General features: G+C 41.4%; 1 protein-coding gene across 1 annotated transcript in view; it reads left to right on the top strand.

Annotated features, from left to right (window-relative positions):
• The first annotated feature begins 904 nt into the window (after positions 1-904).
• Positions 905-21,313, top strand: part of USP3 (ubiquitin specific peptidase 3) — a 39,624-nt gene continuing 19,215 nt past the window's right edge. The window contains exons 1-3 of the mRNA XM_018081486.1: positions 905-923; positions 13,612-13,672; positions 15,219-15,350. Coding sequence (XP_017936975.1) covers position 923; positions 13,612-13,672; positions 15,219-15,350 — 194 coding nt within the window. The 5' untranslated portion in view covers positions 905-922. The remainder of the gene's footprint in view (positions 924-13,611; positions 13,673-15,218; positions 15,351-21,313) is intronic.

Genomic DNA, 21,313 nt, shown 5'->3' with positions numbered 1-21,313 from the left:
TCTCTGTTTTTCATGCTGCTTCTGCTTCTCAACAAAGAAGTTCAGCAGTTAGAACAAGTTTTTCTTTGTTGTTCAGAGGTATTTCTCCCAAAGCAGCACTTACAGGGAGAGCCAGATGCTGGGCAATCAACTGATTTATTTTACAGCTCTGAGGCAGGAAGAAGGGAACTCGCTGCCATATCTGGGGGAGTTTCTTGTTTGTAATGCTTTTAAAGAAAATTAAGATAAGTCACACAGTACTCACACAGATAACTGTGGAAATCTTAACAAGTGGCTAGAGAAGAAGTACATTGAACTTAAAACATTCCAGCGAACAAACAGCAAGCTCTTTTTAATTTAAAGTAAATGAAAATCGTTCTTTTTCAAAATAAATGTTGCATTTCTACTGGCATAGTAAAATGCAGTGCCTCACTTCTCACTTTCAGGTAGTAACGTGATTATTGTTGCATTAACTCCCTATTGGTATGTAGAGTATTGTGTTTTTCTTATTTGTATTCATTTTGACGACCTTAATTTTTTTTAAAGATATGTAATACCGGTTTGTGTCAAGTCACTGTAAATGCCATGTATTATTTGCTAGTTTTTCTGGTAATATAAAATTAAACAGAGAAAACACCGTGTGAAAATTAATATCTTGTCAAAATTTAATGCATTGCCTATTACTTTTGATACCATTTCTAAAGTTCTGTGGTTTTAGTTCTTTTTGTTCTCAGCGGCCTGTCAGTTGGAGAAAAATACTCGGGAGGTAATTTTCTGCATTCTGTAATTACAGGGCATCTCTCATCAAGTACGTTGTTGTCTTTAACTCAGAGCTTGTTGTCAGTCCTGTTGCTGGTTGCTGCTGACCTTTCCAGAAAAGGAGGGTGATCCAGGAAGCTTTCTGGCAGCCACCTGACGTGCCAGCGATAGCAAAACATTGCAGAGTAGGTTGGAGAGCGAGTTCTTAGCTCAGAGTGCCCGTGACTATTTTTATCATTGTCTGGTGTTTCTGGGATTTGAGGAGCTGGAGTTGCCGTGCTGAACGGTGCACATTGGTTAAGTACCTTTTCCTTGTCTCTCTGCAAAAACTCTTGATTGCAGCAATAATTTCACAATCTGGAGGCACTTTGGAATATTGTTATTTGATTCACAGCATTGAATGTTGTGTCATTGTGCAATGTAGGAGTGTTGCATTTGGTGCTGGTGTTTGGAGCCAGCTTCACTCAAGTTACTGAGCATGTGCATCAGCCTGAATTGCTCTTTTGGCCTAAATCAGTTCCCCTTGAAAGCTACCTGCCAGAGTTGTTTCTGGAGGCCTTGTGGTGAAGGGACACACTAAAAAAGCACTAAGAGGGAGCATTGGCAACAGGGGTGTTGATCCAAGTGTGAATGTTTTTGCTCTGAATGAGTAAGTAATGCTGTATGTTCATTGTTGAGTGTCTCTACAACTTCTGTTGCTGTCACATAGGTTGGAGGTCTGAGAGTTTAAGCCACCCGTGTTTAGAGAATGGTTTTGCTTTCCCCCGAGTGTTTAATGCAGTCAGGCATGCCCTGTGCCCTGAGCAGTGCAGAGAGCAGCTTTGCTTTGAGGAGCTTCAGGACTATCAGAAGAGAGCACAGAATGATTTTTCTGCAGATCCAGTGTGTTGTTTTCGTAATTGGGCATTTGGGAGGAGATGAACATATAAAGTAGAAATAGTGCAGAAACTGAAAACGGCTTTTAATCAGTGCTGTCACATGAAATGCTGCGTGCAGATGTCTGCTAATTCCAATTAGAGTGCAGTCTTTCCAAGCACTTTAATTTCTGAAACTTCTGCTCAAGTTGGAAGCAGAGTAGCTGGAGGCATTGGCAGGACTGCAAAGTGTCACAAACTGAATCTGTTGAATTTGTAAGATGGGCCACACCTTCAGCCCTGTTGTGCAAATCGTGTAATTATGGAAAGCAGTCTGGAACAGCTCAGATGTGGTATTGCTCAACAACTTTTCACAGACTCATCAAACCACAGGGAGCTGTGTCTCACCTAAGGGAGATTACAATCTTCTGAGCACACCTGTGGAAATCTGAGGAGGGTTTCCACCTTTTTTTCTGCTTGGTTGAGGATTCATTAAGTGTTCTCACTGGACTCACTGGTTGTTCAATGTAGAATTTGAAGTTCTGTTTTTAGAAGGACAACTGCAGACATGGGATTGTGTCTGCTGAAATAGGGATTCTGTGATTTTTTTTTCTTTTAAAGGGAATTGCACTTCTGAAATCCTTAAAACTTATTACTTTTCAGATCACTATCAAATTAATACTTTTTTTTTCCTTAAATAGCACCATTTTGTTAGGTATTGAAGAGCAGTTCTGGCTACAGGCTGGTATTTCCTGCAAAAGCTAAATATATTTGCCTGGCATCTGTTTCTTGCATTCTGACTTGTGTTGATTAAGTTCCATAGTTATTGGCATTTGGAGGTGAGGCTGGGACCACAAAAGAGTGGAGCCAGCACCAGGAAGCTGTTTGAGGCCTGGTGAACAATGATTATGGTGGAAATCCATATGCTGAGTTAATGACTTTTTTGCGTGTGTCTAAAGTAAGTTACCAAAATATTTAATGAATTCAGTTCAGAGTAACCCCAGTTATCCCCTAATGCTTTATTTATGTATTACCTTTACTATATATTTTTATTTTACTTTTACACGTGAGAGCCAGTGTTTTGGGCCGAGCAGGGGAGCTGTGCAGCACATGACTGCCCTGGGCCAGGCTGCTTTCGATGGTTTTTTGTTTGCCGATTCCCCCCCGCCCGCCCCCATGAGGTTTTGTTTTCTCAGCTCAGTCACACTGTTCTCCTTTCACTGGGGTAGGTAACACATTCTGCCACACTGTGATTTTTGGCACTGCACTTCTGCAGGCATTGCCAAAACAAGTACAGTGTAAAAGCTCAGGTACACAGACTTTTAACCCTCTTGGCTTCCCTTCCCATCCCAGCTGCCTTTTAATGTTTCTTCATCTCCACGAGTGTTTGTGTCTGTTTGCTTTTCCTATTTTGTTACTAGAGATCCTCATTGATTCTTTCTTTCCATGATTTTCCATGATTGCTAGAATACAGGAGGAGGGAAAACTTGCTGGAACTGGAGAATGGTAGGTAGGACCTTCTTCCTAAGGAGAATTCAGGGTAAGCTCAGGAACAGTGTGTGGGCCTAATGTATTGTATGTGTGAGGACTATTTATCACCCTACAGCTGGAAACTGCCAGATTTATTCCGAATTTGAATGACAAAACAAGTATGTAAAAAAAAAATTATCCCTTTTTATTCAGTCACTTAAATTTAATTTCAAAGTTGGGTAGTCTTTCATCTTTTTCTCTGGGTCACTGCAGTGCAGGAATGCTTGTTAGTAACTCTCCTGTGCAGGTTGTTATATCTCCTTAGATTCATTCCCTGGTGTCGTTTTAAGTAAAACTCGTTAGACTTGTTTTTTTTTAGACTCAGTCTTTTTTTTTCCATTTGAATCAGTCACTGATGTGTGAGCAAACCACAGGGTCAGTAGTTACTTTGGCCTGTAAGTGCTTTGGAACTGATTCTGTTAGAAGATGGGGTAAAAGTCTTAATTTCAGTCTCATGAGATAGACTTAAATTTCCTTTATTTACAAAAAAAAGGAGAGTCTTTGTTTTCAAATAATATCTTTTAAAAGCAGTAAACTTAAATCGATGGTGATTAATATTTTCTCCATTTTCTTTTCAAAAATTCGTTTATACTCTCAACAAAACCACAGTCCATCACAAAACTTGAACATTAGCCTGGGGAAGAGATGCTCCAGAGGAAAGAAGTAGACATTTAATACATTTGCTGAGAAACTCGGTCTGATCTTTGTGATGATTTTGAAGTTAAACATCGAAGGAGGGATTTTTCTGCTGTTTCAAAGTGTCCTGTGTTTTGAAGTGACTCCTCCCCGTGAGGTCTGAGGCGCTGTGGGAGCGGGATGAGACTCTTGTGTGCACGGCAGGCTCTGGAATTACCACGGATTAGAGCAAATCCCATTACCGTCCGTTTAAATTTAAGCAGGGTAGTTTTCACCTGCCTTTCCCAAGCCCTTCAAGGTATGCAGGTGTTAAACAATATCAGTGCGTTATTCTTTGTTTTTCTGAGCGCTCCGAGGTGCTGAGGCTGACGGAGTTAGACTAGTAATTACTATTTTTTTGGTCACATCTGTGTCTGAGGTTGACGGAGTGAAAGTTTCCGACCCGGTGTTTGAAGTGAAACTGGGCTTTGAGCCTTTTCTCACTCCCTTCATTGGGTAACCGGTTCAGGCTTTGCTTTCTGCCTTGACAAACATCCATTACCTGGGTAAGAAGTGGTTAAAGGCCGTGAATTAAAATAATCCACGGAGGCTAGAAAGTGCAACTTAATCAGAAATTTAGATCTGAAAGCTAGTTAAGGCTGTTCCAATTTATATTTTGATATTGTTGGAGGAAACAGTTTTTATCATAGAGTGAATTAGAGTTGTTTTCATTACTTTATGGTGCCCTTGGTATGGGAGTAGTGTAAGATTTTGTGTCCTTAATAGTTCTTCTCCCTGATTATAAGAGGGTGTGTTAAATTGCCTGCTGAGTACACTTACCATTTAGCAATCTTATCTGGGGTGTCAAAACAATCCTCCGGTGCTCGGGGTTGTTTTACCCCCCGGGAATATCTTGCGTAATTTTGGATCTTGCAGACGTCGTTCGGAAATTTCTGTGGCAGATTTTCTTCCCCGTTTGAATGTGCTCCAATGCCACAGGCAGCCTGGCAGGACAAGGGGCTGGTTCTGGAAGTTGGCCTGCCCCCAGCAGAGCGAGCAGACAGCATTGACACTGGGAAGCAGGATGGTGCTCTCAGGTTTGGGGGTGGGGGTTGAAGGTCCTTATCGATTGCAAACAGGGAAACACTGATTTTTTCCAAGGTAATTCATAGGTGTCAATATGAGCATCTGCTTGTCTGCGTCAGGATAAGTGCATTTTCTCAAAATAGCCGGGACCCTTTAAAATTTGATTTATTTGTTTTACTCTTTGGTTCATGTTTTTAGTTTGGTAATGTTTTTGTCCGCTGAGCATTCGATTTCTCTGTGTTTTGTTCCCAGGGGTAGTTAGCAGTTGTATTACTCATACTACAAAAGTTCGTGTAGCTGGTATTGGGGAAGTAGGACTGCAACAGTGGGGACTACAAACAGATTCAGTACTAGGTTATATAAAGAAAGCAAGGCTTATCAACTTGATGTCTTTTCCCTCCTATTTCCAGCCTGAATGTTTTGACCTGCTATTGATTGCTAAGTGACCCATGAAGGTTCCTTTCCTGAAGGGTTTAAAAATTACATTCCACTGTTGGCTTTGCTGGTTTTTTTTCTGGCTGCCGTCTGAAAATGGGTATTTGTGTGTCTCACTCTAACATAGTGATTGAATAACTTTTCTTTTTGTCCCATGCTGCTACTGCAGTGAGGAATAGTATCTGTTTTTTTCTGAGGGATAAAAGCATTCAATTTTAAAATGTGTATGTAAATATGTGCGTGTATGCATTTAAATTTGGATGCTAATTAGTTATCAAAGTAGCCAAACAACTAAAAATTGTTTTTAGAATGTAATGGAGAAATAGAGACAACAATTCTCTAAAAAAATGCTTTTGGGCACATTTGTTCATTAAAATAAGCCTCTGACGTCTCTGACGTTTGACTTCTTTTTTTTTTTCCCTTTTTTCTTTTTAATGATATTTTTCACTGCTGCTTTCAGGCGGGCTGTGATTTATGCGGTACATGCAGGGAGATCAATTGCTGACACCTCTACGTGTCCTAAAATTTGACTTGACATGTAGAAAGACTAAATTACCAAAAAAAAAGGCCCTGCTGTATCAGGAGAGCTCAGTGTGTGAGTGCTCGGTGGTGTTGTGCCGTGCCCTGCTCTCCCCAGCACAGCCGCTCTCTGCTGCTGCAGGAGGGACCTGCCCCGGCTCTGGCACCTCCTCCGCCGTTTGTTCACCGCTTCCCTGCTCGAAAAGTTCTCCTCCCCTCCCCGTCCTCTTTCCCGCTGCTGCTCTCAGAGCACAGGCAAATAAAAGCCGTGCATTTTTCAGCGCCCGCGTTTTCCAGCGTGGAATTCTGATTGCATAATCCAAATAGCGAGCGGGAGCCAGCGAGGGAGGGGAATTCCGTGCAGATGGAGCTGCTCGCGTTGTTCTCTGACAGACCTTCCCCAGCCTTAGGAATGTGTCGGGCACTTCAGTGACCTACTTATTCTATGAAAAGTTGTTCCCCTCCCCGTGATTTATATTCTCGCTCAGTCGTTGCTTAGTATGTCTGAATTATATCTGGTTTTCCACTGGAAGTGGAGATGGTTCACTGCAACCATTTGTGGCATTTCTTACATGAGACTGAGCAGTGCTTTTATTTAGTGCGAGGAGGAGAAACCAGCTGTACAGGTGCAAACGAGCACAAATAGTAGCTGAAGTTCACACACGATCACTAAATGACTTGTTTTCTCACTAAAAACTTAATCTTTCTGGGTTTGGCTGAAAGGTAACAGGAGAAATAACTTGAGTGTTTTTAGCTGTGAGGGTTGTTTGTTTATTTCTTTAAATGTTCTTTGGAGTCTTAATTAAATTCTTTTACATTTGAATGTGATTTGAGTCAGGTTAACACTTGATACTGTAGAGACTTTTATTCATTGTGAAAGAAGGGTTTAACATTTTTGTATGTTTAGCAGTGCTTACCAGGAAACTTGCTTCCTTATAAATTCCCATGCTTTGATTTAAATGTAATTTAAATTTCATATTTTCTTAATTTTTCTTTAGTTATGTGTGTGTTTGCTGATTTTGAAGCAAAACATTTTAAATAGTATAATTAAAAACCTTTTCCGTTCTGTCTGGTTTCATTTTGACCAGAATGCTGTTTTTCTAAAATAGGCAACAAAGATGTCTAACAAATGAAACTTATGTAAAATATTCTTAAATAGAGTATTTTTTTCATAATGTCAAAGAGTTTAGAACAAATTTAGTGCACTGAACCCTTTGCAATGGGGCTGAGGGTAGGATAGAAAGAGCAACTTTATGTGAAATGAAGTTTGGAAACAAATGGGAGTACTCTTTAAAACTAGGCAGTAAAACCAGGGGGCTTGTAAGTGTAGAACACGTCTCTGGTTTCCAAATCCTTTTTCCTACATTCTCTCTCTGGAATGGGGCTTTAGCTACTCAAGGTTAAGGTTAAAAAAATCCTCTTGTACACTTCACTTCCTTTTCCAGTCACCTGACTTCCATTACAGTTACTCAGCTGGAATTCACGGGCCTTCTTAAAATGTAGAGCAGATTCTTTTCCCAGATACACATACACTTTAAACACTGCCCTCCTCTTCCCCCCCTAAAACCCAAACAAAAAGCCCCGGTCAACAACCACAGACATTTAACCCTGTGTTTAAAATCAGCCTACTCCTAGATTATGAGCCAGTGTTGGCATTCTTTCTGCACTTGTGTGTGTGTGTTAAGGCCTGCCCTGTCTTAGGATTTTACCATCATGTTTAGTTGAGACCTCATTTCATTTTTTTTTGATTCCTCCAGAATGTAAACATACAACAGGCTCAGATAATAATACAGCTGGTGTGTATACTTTTTAAATACACAAATGTGAAGTCAAAAACTGGGAATGTGATCCATTGTATTAATAAATATGTGCTTAGTACTGAGTAACTTATATTGCCTGTTATGGATTTTTACATGCTGCTTGTAAATGTACTGATGTACCTTGGAGGACACCTGTATTCTTTAAGGCTTCTTCGATTCTGGCAATAAAGTGTTTTTTTAATGCCAGTGTGAATTCTGCAAATATCCACACATCCTGCAATCTTGACTAATGTTCTGTGATGAGGAAGGCTTGGGATGTTTGCCTTGAGAAGCTGTTTGATTGGATGTGGTTTATAACCGAGTTTATGGCCAGGAGGAGGGAGTGCACATGGCTCTGTAATGTGATTTGGTCAGCTCATTTTGGTGGAAAATCCTCTGTTCCGGTCTCAGTTGTAAGCACTGTGTGTTTGCCGCGGTGGATTTTGGCTGGAGGGTGCGTGGCTGTTCCTTGCTGTGGAGCTGCAGCCGAGGAAAGGCTCTGACTGCCGGGCTCGGTCAGAGCTCCACCCTCTCCCTTGCTTGGTCTCACTGTTCCCCTGGAGAAGCACTTGGTCATGGGAGTGCTAATTTAGCAGAAGGAATTGTCAGTCCTCCCCCAGCACTTAGGAGCAGTCTGGAAGGCAGGTCCTCCAAGGGGAGGAGGTGTGTGCATTAAGACACATCTTGAATGAATGGGCATTTCTGGAGAGAACTGCTCAGCTGCTTTGCTCAGTCTTTGAAGAGACTGTTGTGCCTGCATCCAGTGGGAATTCCAGAGCTGTACATTCCAGGAGTGGGCAGAACCTTTTTGCAGCTGCAGCATGTAGGCCCGGAAGAGGGACCACATCCAGCATGTTTGTCTCCTTAGTGTTCCTCATATGTTAATAACTTCAGCAATTCCCTCCTTAGAATAGCAGCTTCCATAGGTGACTCTCTGACACCTGCTACCTGTTGTATATATATCTGGGGAGTTTTAGGTGTTTAATTCAGAGCTGGTTTGGCAAGTCACAAGTCTTGTGTAGAGTGATTAGTCCTGGGATATCCTACCTTTCCCTGCAGTTAAAATGATTTTTAAAGGTCTAAAGTGTATGGGACAGTAGGATCAGTTCTGATCTATGCTGATAAAATTCTTTTGGTAAATTATTCAATCTCTCATTCTCTATTTTTCAGTCTGTAAAATGGAAGTGGGGTCTCTGAGAAGTGCTCTGAATCCCGTGACTGAAAATCTTTGCATTTGGGATGTTATTACTAATGGAGTTTATATGATTTTGATTAAATACTTGTGCAGAATTTTGTGTTCTCACCATTTCTGATTGTTTCCCAGGATTTTTCCTTGCATATTTCTCTCACCTTTGCTTCCAGATCTTTGGAGAAGGTAGCTTTTAGTCTGATTCCTTAGGCCTGATGTGTGACAGGCAGAAGGACTGTGTTTTACAAAGAAGGGGTTTCTCATTTTGGTATGAGGATTGTTCCTGCTTTTATCTTCACATGTTAATGGAGACAGCTCTTTTCTGCTGCCATTTTCAGTTCTTTCTGGAGCAAAATGAGAGTCCTGCTATCAAATCTTAATTAAACAGGGCACTGAGGGATTGTTAAGCAAAATTAAGTTAAAGTCATGGGAAAGGAAAAGTAGTCCATTTCTTTCCAACAGTGTTCTTGTGGGGTTTTTTGGTTGGCACGTGTGTATATACACACATAGATACATAGAGCACATCTGGATGTGTTTGTCACCAAGGGCTGGTGTCCGTGGGACAGTTTGCTCAGCAGTGTCTGTATCCCACTGCTGCCACAGCTGTGTAAATACTGCTCCTGGGGCAGACCTGAGGGGGGTGGCAGTGGCTTTTGTTTCAGTTTGGCTTATTTCAGTGTAGCTGACCCACTGTGACAACACAGAGTGAGCTGAGCAAAGGTCAGTTAGGCCAGAGATGTGTCTGTGCAGGTCACTGTGTTACTGTAGTGTAATTGTACAAGTGAGATTGTAATATTGCTACAGCTCCTTCTGAGAGCCAAGTCCAGGCTGTTTTGGGAGGGCTGTGGGGAGTGTTTGAAATAGTTTAGTGACCCTCATCTTGTTTCCATTCCACGTGCTTTTTACAGAAAGACCAAAGTATTGCTCTTATGCTGCTGATATTTTGTGGCTGTCTGTAGTGATGCAGTAAAGGGCTATTTTAAACCCCTGCTGTAGGCACAGTCCTGCAGCAGCTCTGGCCTCGGGGCACTGCTGTGCTGGCACAGCCTCCAGCCCGCATTGATCTGGTGCTGTGCCTGTGCCAGCCCTCGGGTGGGCACTGCACCGGGCAGGTTTCTGAGCTTGGCTGCCTTTCAGAACCTGCTTCCTGTTTGTCTCCTCCTCTTCCTGCTGCTTTTATCCACTGGCAGTTTCTCAGCTCTGCAGTTGCTAAAGTTTAACAAACCCACGGGTTGGTTGTACATTTTTACATGGCTGTAACTTCCCTTCAGTGGAAAGCTGCAGCTTTGCTCTGCAAGGAACGCAGTGCCAGGAGCCTTCCTGCTTCTCGAGGCTGCTTTTGGAGTCAATTTTCAGTAAGAAAAAAACCCGTCAAGCTTGAGAAGGACATATTTGGGTGAGCCTGAGGGTGGGACGGGGTGGGGACCCTGTGGGGAGGAGCCAGACTGATCAGCCAAACCTTGCTCATTCTGCTTGGCATAACTCAGAGTTATCTGGGTGATTTACAGAAAGGGGAAGCTGGAGAGACACCTCTGAATGTTCCCACAGTTCTGGATGAGTCTGTACGAGGGGGATTTGCTCTCCTGGGGGTGGATTGGTGCTCCATTTACATGGAGGGATTTGTAGGCTGTGTAACAAATGAGGGTTCGGACTCCACTTGGAGAAATCATTCTGTAAAACACAGTATTTCCCCTTCCTATTATATGGCGAAAAATAGTGTTTCTAAGCTTCTGAATAAGATGATTTTAATGTAAAATGGCAAATGATACTGCCTCAAACAAGACTGTGGCACTGCAGATTTGCTCTCCCTTTCCTTTTGATAGGTCAGCATCATCCTCACCCCACCACTTGAAGCAAGTCTGAAAATACAACCAAATGAGGCAGTTGGTGACTGCTTCAGTAGCCACTTCTGTTCAAGCTGAGAAAGCAGCCAGTGTTCCTTGGCCTGTATACCACTAAATATGGTGTAACAAACACAGATAATTTTTGTTAATGTAGATAAGATATTTGAACATAGCTTTGATCCAAAGCAGAGGATGCTAATATAGTGTCCCCTCCTCTTTTTTTCCTAAATACTACTAAAAGAAAAAAAAACACAAACAAAACCCCCCAGTTGGAATACTGATTATTGAGGCAATAATTCATACCTATACAAATGGGCTGGAGACTCTTTCTTCCAGCCCAGTTTAGTGTAACTGTCTCACCTGAAAGTCCACAACACCCAAGTCTGTTTTAAGGGCCAACTTCCAGGGCTGTGTAGTGTTCTTTGAATTGAGTAGGAATTTGCTGTGGATCTCTCTCTCCCTCATTCTTGGTCTACTTTTAAGCCTTGTGCCTTCATGTCAACACCACTTCTGAAAGCAATAGCATGCAGTTCCTTTACAAATGAAGCTCAACTGTCTCCCTTTAATTTACATTATAAGTAGTTCAGGGCAGTGACTCTGCTTTTGCTGTGCATTCTGTCGTGCCTGTCTTGAGAGAGTCCTGACTGATGCCTGAAACTTCCAGTCTGATTTAATTTATTGAGTAACAGATGGTGACTGCTCCAGGATCTGAACTGAGGAATACTTAGAGAGCCAGGCTTTAATGAAGGTACCTACAGAGCCAACCTCAGAAAAATACAGAGTGCAACATCCAGCAACACTCTGAAAAATCAACTGTGTAATTCTCTCAGAACTGAGCAATTATAGGTCACAAATTCAATACTGGATTCTGTGTTTAATCTTAGTGGGAGTCACTTCAATGTTATTTGAGTTTGTGGGTGGAGATGTTTGTGCAGAAGATAAACTACACATTTCTAATGTGATGCAATTGGAGCAAAGTTCTTCCTAAAAGTTAAAGTAAACAAATGAGCCATCTTTTCCTATTCCCTGATATGAAAGATGGAAAATTTTAGTGGATGCTATTTTTTTGGCCATGTGCAGAGTTGGACTTGTTTGCTGGCTTTGTGCAGAGCACTTAAACCTGCAGGGTGAGCACTACTTTAGTATAATTTAACACTTGACAAACAAGCAGTGCAGGTATTTAAAGTACCTGAACATGGAATTGTAATTGCCTGGTACAGGGTGGAAAGTAAGAATAATCGTTTCCATCATAATCCTTTGACCTACTGCTCGAGTACCAGTTCCATCCACAGCTGGTGACATAGTGAAAGCAAAATGTTATTTCCAAATGGGAGATTCCTGCTGGGATTTTAATGCAAGGAAGACTGTTTTGTGTTCCTGGCAGGGGAAGTGTAGGGCACTGCTTTGTTCACACAGCACTTGATCTGTGTTTAAGTGCATGAGTGATTTTGGTTTCTGTTTCCTTCTGGTTAATATTTTACCTTTCAGTTTGTGTAATTCAAGCCAATACAATTTTATCAGATTGGACTTGGTTCCTTCAGCCCCTTTTAAGCTGTGATGGCTATTTAAGGGCTTCCCTTTCCCTCCCTTTGCCAGTGCCAAATGTTGGTTTTTGGTCAGATTAGGCAAACTTCTTCCACTTTTCTGCCTTGAAAAGTAAACCAAACCAGCTCTACCTGGCTGCCCTCAGCCTACTGCAAGATTATGGTCAGAGCTGTGGGAACCCATCTGCTTTAGAAAGAGAAAAATTGGGGTTTGGAGAACCAAAACCAGAGAACTGAGGCATGTGAGAAAATGTCTTTCTCAAGTAAAGCAGCTGAAAAAAGCAATTCTGGAGTCTTTACTAGAGAGTTTAAAATCAGTTACTTCAAAAAATATTCCTGGAGAACATGCTTTTTTTCTACATAACGTGGTAAAATTCTTAGCTTTAAGCATTCCTTTGGCCCGTGTATTGAAATACAGCTATTTGTAATAATGAATTCAAATCTTGAAAATAATTTTTTGAGAAGCAGTGTAGCTATTTTTTTCATATGATTTAAAGAGAAAATGTGAAATGTGATGGTGGAGAATATGGTAGCTCTTCTAAATATGTTTCATTTTCCTGTGTGATTCTCGACTGCTCCAGAAAACAGTTATTTAGGGTGTGCAGAAAATTCTGTGGTATCATATGCTTTTGTCTTTATGGCATAATCAAAGTTGTATTTTATTGGTTTTTACCCTTGCAAAACATTTCATTTTAATTTTTAATTTTTTTAACATTTCATTTTAATTTTCTAATCATATTAGTTTGGTATTTGAAAGTGTAATGTTATTTCTGTAAGTTCTGTGGTAATGGATAATGGTTAACAGTTTTACTTCATTCAGATCTAAATGTTGTGTATCATAGCATCCCTCCTTCAGTGACCTGCTACTGGGTTGGAATTGGAATATCCTGACTTTGACTCTGCCCTGGGATGACATTTCATCTTTTTTTTTTAATATTTGCCTTTTTTTTTTTTTTTTCTTTTTGGTTTAAGCCCTCTAGCTTAAAACATCCACGTTTTAAATTTTCTAGGCTTAGAAGGCAGACAGAAACTCAGATAACATCTTCTGGTGTCTTGGGTGGGTTGTAAAGCACAGCACTGGTGTTACATTTTAACCTTCCAGCTTCCTGGGTGTGACTGAAGGGGTGAGGTCGTTATGGATCGATTCTTTATGAGCACTGGGACATGGGAGTACCTGTTATACATATGTGTGTACTGTGATTTATTCTGTGTGCTTCTCATCAGATCCCCAGGCTTCCTTGCAGTAACTTCTTTAAAATGGTTTCTGGTAGAACGAGTTCTATGAAACAGGAGTGCTGTGGCTTTTTTTCCTGTGTTCAGTGGGTGCCTTATTAAAAGCCAAAAGCAAAATTTTTGAAGTTTGCCCATGTTTTTTTTGTCCTTCTGATATTTCTACTTTTTATTTTAAAATCAAGTAGATTTCATTCCTCTGACACTTTTTTCCCCAATCTTTTACAGTGTGCCGGTCCAACAAAAGTCCCTGGGTCTGTCTGACGTGTTCAAGTGTCCATTGTGGAAGGTGGGTACCAAGAGTTAGTGTGCAGATCTCTTTGTCAGACCTTTGTCATTGTCCTTTGTTGCTTGGCTGGGGGGCAGTTCATTCAAAACTTCCCTGAAAGAAACCTTTCATTATCTCATTTAACACTGTGTGTTCTGCTCCAAGTGGTTCTTAGCTACCTTAGGAGAGGGCAGAGATTATACTCAAGATATGGGTTTGTTTGTTTGTTTTTTTTAAAGAAAAGTGGACAGTAAATGTGATTATCAGTTCTCCGGGCACTTTTTGAACTGAGCAATTTAGTGGATTACTGTAAAGTTCTGTTCTGTAAAAGATGTTTCTGTTGTGATAAGATTAAGGGAATTGTTGGAAAACCACAAGTTGGCACAGCTTGTTTTGAGAGAAACAGCTTAGACAGAAAATAGCACAAATGTCCTGCAGTGTAGTCTGGGAACTGAAGTTATTGCCATAACATGGAAGAACCAGCTGCCAGCAGAACTCCTTCACTCTGCACCTGCTTTTTGTGTGTATTTGTAGAGGAGTAATAGTCACTGCTGTTATTTGTATGTCAGAGTAATTGTAGAAAATTTGCTGCTACATAAATGTTTGAGGTGCACAAATTAATGGAGTGCAGTTGGTGTTGACACTTAGACAGTGTCTGAGATGTGAGCCTGTTTTCATCTGCTGGGTAACATCTGGGCCTGTATGCTAATATTCTGGAAAAGCATCATTAAACTCTGTCTTTTGAAGTGAATTGAATAAACTCCAGCTTTTGTTTCTTTGATCTAGATTGCAGTAAGTGTCACGATTTTAATAATGTCTCTTAGTGTTTTCAGCACCAAACCTTTTTTTTTTCTCTATTTATTAATTTATTTTATAGATTTATAGTTGGTGAGAGCTAAGAGAGGGGGAGATGCTTCATGTTATGTGATGGTGTGAAATAAATAGTTTGGAATTTTGTAATAGTTACTAATCTTAAAAAAATATTATTCTTAATCTCCAGAAATGGCCTTTCTTGTGTGCAGTCAGTAGACAGTGAGTCAGTTGTTTATGCTGAGGGGGAGGAGGGAATTCACCTGAGGCCCAGCCATGCATTTCTAAGTATTAATGATTTTCAGCTCATACTTCAGGTTCTTGCATTTGTAGTGGCACCTTTTTTTTGTTTTTAATTAAAGATACTTAATTTCAAATTTCGAGCATGAAAATGCTCATTGTGTCAGCAGAAGAGCTGTAGGATTTTAGATTTCTTCTTCAGTTATGTAACCCCAAGCCCTCCAGCCCTTCAGATTCATGAACTCGATGACTCAAAGATTAGATCCTGCTGGGGGATGGGAAAGCTGGAAAAGGGTGTGGGGGTCAGCACACAGGGCAATCCCAGACAGGAGAGCTGGGTGGCAACAGAGGTAGAGCTGCCAGGAGAGTCTATGGGAAAGCAGTTGGAGAACTAACTGCACTGAGGGTGAATTACCTTTTTGAATGCCTGTGTAAATATTGGATGCCTCTTCTCTTATTTTTTAAATGGATGTTGATTGGCTGTTTAAATGCATAATGTTTTTTGTGTTTGTTTTAGATACGTGAATGGCCATGCAAAAAAGCATTATGAAGATGCACAGATTCCTATGACCAATCATAAGAAAACAGAAAAACAAGAGAAAGTTCAGCATACTGTGTGCATGGACTGCAGTAGTTACAGTACATACTGGTAAGGGTTTAAACACTGTAACTTGACAGCATTTTTTGTACTAGACACTGAAATCTTTAGACTCTTGAGAAACATTTTATATGTTGCACACATTTTTGGGCATTTAATCTCTTGCTTTCCAGACCTGGCTGTTGGAAACACTCAGCTCTTGCATGTGGATTGTAGCACGGGTTGGGGCTAAACTCCCACATGTCAGTTGGCTTAAACAGCAGAAACTTTTTGAAATAAGTGCTGTGTGGTTTGCAGTTGCTTCTCTTTGCTTTGGGGTGCGTTGAGACCTCACCTTTTAATTGCAAAAGCTGTTCCTTCCATCAGACTATGAGCCTTTCACATCCCCTTTATTTGTCAGAATTCAGACAGTAATGTAATACATTCCCCTTCCTGCCCAAGAGATCTGAACTTGGGGTGTGTTTGCCTGTGTAACTTTGGTGAGTTTGGGAAAGTGAGGGGTCCTGTTGGGAAGCAGCATCAAGTCTCTGGCAAGAGTAAGGAGGAGATTCAGGAATGTTTCTTTAGGCAGCAGAATGGCCTGGGCTGAGTCATTCTGTGTGTAGCTCAGAGTGAGATGAGCACTGTTCAGGGAGACTTAATATTTATGCTGCTAAGGTTGGGTTCCCCATCTTCCCTGCTCCCCAGAGAGCAAAGACTGGGAGTTTATTAAAAGCAGTGTTTTTTTGCCTTCAGCATCTTCCATCCTCTTCACCCTTAACCAAAGCTGGTGCTTCCCCATTTGCAGGTAGTTCCTGTTTTCCCATGGATGTTGTTATTTGTGCAGGATTGGGTCAGTCTTGGGGAAGTCCATGTTACAGCCTTGTACAATTACTGGGTGTGTGGCTTCACTGATGGGTACTTTGTTCAAATAATTGGGTATCTTTTGTGCACTTGATCTGGGAAAAATCTGGCTGTTGGAGTTTGGGTGTCCAGGTTTATGAGGAATATGTCTGTACCAGATGTTTTTATCCCCTGCAAGTAAAATCACAGCTAAGTGGTCTTCACCTGAAGAAATGTTGGGAGCAACTCAAAAGCTGCTCAGATGGTTGCATGGAGCTGTGGGCATGTTAAGCACAGAGAAAAGGTTTGAGTGGCTTTGTGATATAAGGGGATTTCCCTTTTATTTACACTTGATTTAAATGACCAGCATTTTTATCTGCTTCTGTGTGAAAACATCAGAAAGCAGAAAGTTTTTCTGCATGACACATGTGCACAGCTTACCAGCATTGGGAAGCTGATTTCACTTTCCTAATTAACCCTGGTAGCAACTGAGTTCTGTGTTGTGGCTTTTTGTTTTGTTTGAGGTATGACCTGTCTTCTAGTCATTCTGAAGGTAATAATCTGTGGAGGAATTTTAGCAGGGTGTTTGAAGTCTTGATTGTATCTCATTATGACAAATAGCATGCTCAACTTGCTGAGGCTTGATGAGTTACAGCAGCAAGTCCCAGCACCCTGCTGACCTTCTCCCAAACCTGGTGTGGGCACTGGGAAATGCTGACAGCAAACCAAGGGCTGTGGGATGTGTTACTGCCACAAACTGTTCTTGTGAGGAGCAGGGAGTGCACTGGGGAGTGCACTGGAGTGTCTGTGGCAGGACAGAAGGGAGGCAGTTCAGCATGTGATGTCTGCTGTGCTGCAGTCCGAGGGCTGAATCATCCATCTGGGGATGAACTGGAACTGATTGTGGGGAGCTGTGCCTTGGGGAGTTCCTGCTGAGGGTGATTCACCAGCAGGTTGTAACTCCTGTGAACGTGAAGCTCAACAAGATTCAGGAGCAGTTTGTCTTTGCTTTCGTTTGGGATATTTCAGTTTTTCCCAGGTGATAATCAGAGAAAGGTACCTGTGTTTGTTACTGCACCCCGTTGAAATGAGCTTGGATGTGTGAAGGGGAAGCAGAAAGCATTGACACCAACTTCTGCCCCTTTATTTCAGACAGCACTGGGGGGCTGCTGGCAAATAGTGCCTGCCAGTTAAGGCAAATAGTTGGGTAAATGTGAGCTTCTGTGGAGAATGAATTTGGAAATGCTGTTTGTCAGCTTCAGTGTAGACATGAATGCAGTAGACAGTGCTTGTTTATGCAATGATGTTTCTTTTAAGTAAACTTCTATGTGAAGATTAATATTTTATGCTGGCAGTGTGGGCTGCCTCAATAATTTGAAAGTGAAGCAAATACCATCCTAAGACTTAGTTGAATTTTACTTCTACTGTAAAAATAATGGAGATATTTTGATGCAGTGCTGGCTTTTGTATTTTTATTTGCAGTTTAATTTACTGCCCAGAGTTGAGGAGAATACTCTTGTTCTGTTTTTATCCTATGGATCCCAATTTATTGCATTCCTTAGTTTGCATGATAATAAGCTGTATTAATACAAGACCTGTATGGGCTCTTTTCTAAGAAGGTGGCATTTGATCCTTAGCTTTTCTTTGGCCATGTCATGAACTTTGATGCAGTTATGAGAGCACAGTCCAAGGTTTACCTTAACTGTTCTTGTCAGTACAAGGAGAAGAGACACTGTGTGAGTGTTGAAACCACTGGGGTTTATTCAGTTTTGTTTCTGGCTGATGTGCAGTCTATATAACTGCATTTCAGATCCTATAACTGCATTTCAGGTGGAAGTCTAGATGTATATGTTTTCTTTTACAGGATGACAAACTTTCAGCATAGCTTTGAAAGGAAAAGTGTTGCAATTCTGGTGGGACAGTAGTTAATTTCTAATATATTTTTTTTAATCTGAGATGAGGTTTTTATTGTTTTTATGAATTTGGCTATATTTTGAAAAATACAGGCATGCTTGAGCTAAAATTAAGTACTGGGCAACTATGGATTTACATTCCAGGAGGTTCTGATATTTATTCTGTGTCCTCCTGTTCACCTGCTCAATCTTCATAGTGGAAAAGTTGAGAGAATGTTAATATTTTATTCATTATGACAATGTAACTCTCTTCCTGATTCTTGGGTCCCTTTGGAGGGTGGGTGCAATACTAAACCCTCAGACTAAATTACATTTGAGACCTTAACTGCTGAGAAAAAGAGTCCTGAATTCCACTTTTTGGAGGTATTCAGCCTTTCAGTCAGTTCTAAACTAAACACAAAGTACTAAACACAAAGAGTTTACAAGAAGTACAGATCTTTTTTGTCTTCAGACTCTTGTGTTTAGTGGGTTTTTTGTGTATGAGAGGTAAAATGATCTGTGTAGGAACCCTGCTCTCCTGAAAGAGGACTCTTGTAAATTTGTTTCTCTGTGCACAGACAGTTGGTACAGAAGAAGAAAGGCTGCCCTGTTTATGTATTTGCATAATATGTTTCCTGTGCTCATTTAATCCCAGACAGACTTTGCAGGTCAGATTTCTTACCCATTAGTCTCCTTGTTATCCCTTAAAGGGGCACAGTTGTGTGAGAGTGTGTGTGTGTTCCTGGCTGACGGAATTAAGTAACTGTTAAGAAAATTCTTTTCTAGTCTTTCTTTTTGTGGTGGTGTCTGTGTTTAAAAAACAAACCAGACTTACTGTGCTGGTGCATGAGATTACTTAGTGCTATTATATTGCATTCTGCAGTCAGTGACAATTATCCAGACAGTAAAACTTGAGTTCTTAGTTTGCTCATAGAAAGTGTTAACAGAAGTAAAGAAACTTTGGCTTTTTTCATTTCTGCTGTCCTGTAATTCCTCCAGTCCAGTCAGGGCCTTTAACCCCAGGCTGAGGTTGTGCACCCCACTGAAAGGGCCAGCATGAAGCTTCATTGTTCCCAGAGCAGTGCATACATCCACTGGCTTGCTGCCATTTTAGAAGCAAATGAGGCCAGAAGAGACCAGGCCTTGGAGGGGACAGAGGTACTAAAAATAGAAAGTGCGTGGAGAGGAAAATACCGTGCTAAGCCACACAAGGGACCCTCTGCAAGGTATAGAGTTTGTTCTGTACCATTGCTGTGAAAGCACATTGTAGAACTGCTGTATGCAAAAAAGGTGTTTTGTTTCTTTGGGATAATCCTGAGGATCACAAATTAAACATCTGTTTTGAATGGCAGCTTCACAGATAGGATATAATTTCTCAGCAATTTACCTCTAAGGTGTGTGGACCTTAGCAAATTTAAGTTACTAAAACATAAACTACTACTTACTCTGTTTACTGGGTTTATCCAAAATAGATTCATGGTAGTACTGTTATTTCAAGTAGTAGTGCTGAGTCCTCAGTGTTGCAAACCCATTAAAAAGACAAATAGAAGAAGCTTGTCTTGATTTTAAGTGAATCTTCCAATTACTTTTCCACAGTTGGAAGGAGCCTGACATTTACTGATGTATTTACTTTTATTCTTCCACCTTGGGGAAAGTGCTAAACTAATATGTGAAAATAAGCTTAGGGTATGGGAGCAAGTATGAAATCATCTTTCAGCAATAAGCTGTCACAGAGGCTGTCAGTGAGCTTGCATCTGCTTCCATTCCCTGAGTATCAGCATTAGTAGCTGCACAACAGAGTAGCAGTGTAGTTGTGCTGGGTCAGTGTGCTCCAAGGGTTGGCCTTGAGGTGGTGTCCTGAGAGAGTGGCAAGTGCAGGAGCACTTCCCTGGGTCAGTAGAGGTGGCTGGGAAAGCTGAATAGGAAGGACTGCCTAAAACATGGCTGAAAAATGAGCACATTGACAGATTTGTTCTCCCTCCCAAACCAACTGGGTCTGTGACCATCTTTTTAAAAAAATGTGTTACTGGCAATAATAATTTCTAGATCTTGTGTAAGTATCTGTAACTGCTGAGTTCATTGTTTGGGTATCTTGACAGTCTGATTAATGTCTCTTCTTAGAGATGAAACTCAAAGAGGTCCTGGACAGACTCCATTCAGCGGGAGGACCTTTCTTTGCTTTCTCAACTCTGTAGCCTCCTCAAGAATTAAGTGTTTGAATTAACACTAGCAATACTGCAGATTTGTGCAACGAAGAGTGTTGTAAATTCCAGTTGTGCCTGAAGTCAGTAGCTTCATTAAATTAGGAAGCAAGGGTGGATCTGCTCCAGCAGGAGTAACCTGAGGCAATGGTGTATTTTACATCTGCGTTGCTCTTGTGCCAAAGAGACGTGGATACAGCTCTGATATTAAACATATCCAAAGTTAGTTTTCTTCACAGGACAAGTTCAGTTGCCTGCCAGAATTTACAGCTGCAGTTTGATGCCTCCCAGCAAGGGCTGACAGACACTGGGAGCTGAGCTAGCAGTGTGGGATGTGGGGAAGGGAGGCCGTGACAGGTCCCTGCTCCCTTTTTGTCCCAGTGCTTTCAGAAGAGCTGGGGCAGCATTGAGCCTTCTCTGACCTTGCTGTTTCTCATGGCAGGTTGCAGGTTCTGAGGTGGCTGGGCTGGCTCTTGGCTAACCCTGCCCTGCTGGGACAGGGATGTGCAGCTCCTGCTGCCAACCTCCTTTGGCAGGCCTGGGGAGCTGCACAGGTTCTTGCTGTGGATCTGTAGGGATGGGCTTCCCTGCTGACTGCAGTAGGGACATAGACTGCGTTTGTGTGTCTTGGTTTTATGGGATTTTTGTCCTTCCTTTCCCTCCCCTCTCTGCTACCCCACCCATGGTCATCTTTCCTTCAGAAGTAGAAGGGAGAGCATGGATACTGCATGATCTTTAAGGTCCCTTCCAACCCAAACCATTCTGTACTTCCCTCTTTTTGTGGCTTAGCATCTTTTCTATTCCCTCTTTTTGTGAGGGCAAGAAATGCAGAGGATGTAAAATACAGCAAAGCAGCAGCAGCAGTCGATGCCATCTCGTCACAGTCTCTCCTTGTGACAGTTTGCTGTGCTGTTCCTTTATTTCCTCAGTGTGGGGTGTGCACTGGGACTTCACATGTCAGGAAAACAGTGAAATAAGGTGTGGGGGTTTTTTTCAGACCCTCCCTCGCCCTTTTAGAAATGTCTGTAACCTTGGCCTTTTTGCACTGTGTGAGGTGTTACAGCCCACGGTTTGAATAATAAATTATAATGAATGGTTT

The sequence above is a fragment of the Manacus vitellinus genome, unplaced genomic scaffold (assembly GCF_001715985.3).
Source record: "Manacus vitellinus isolate BGI_N305 unplaced genomic scaffold, ASM171598v3 scaffold_53_pilon, whole genome shotgun sequence".
In the NCBI taxonomy this organism is placed as follows: Eukaryota; Metazoa; Chordata; class Aves; order Passeriformes; family Pipridae; genus Manacus; species Manacus vitellinus.
Note: the sequence above shows the minus strand (reverse complement) of the source record. Positions and strands in the feature narration are given on the sequence as shown.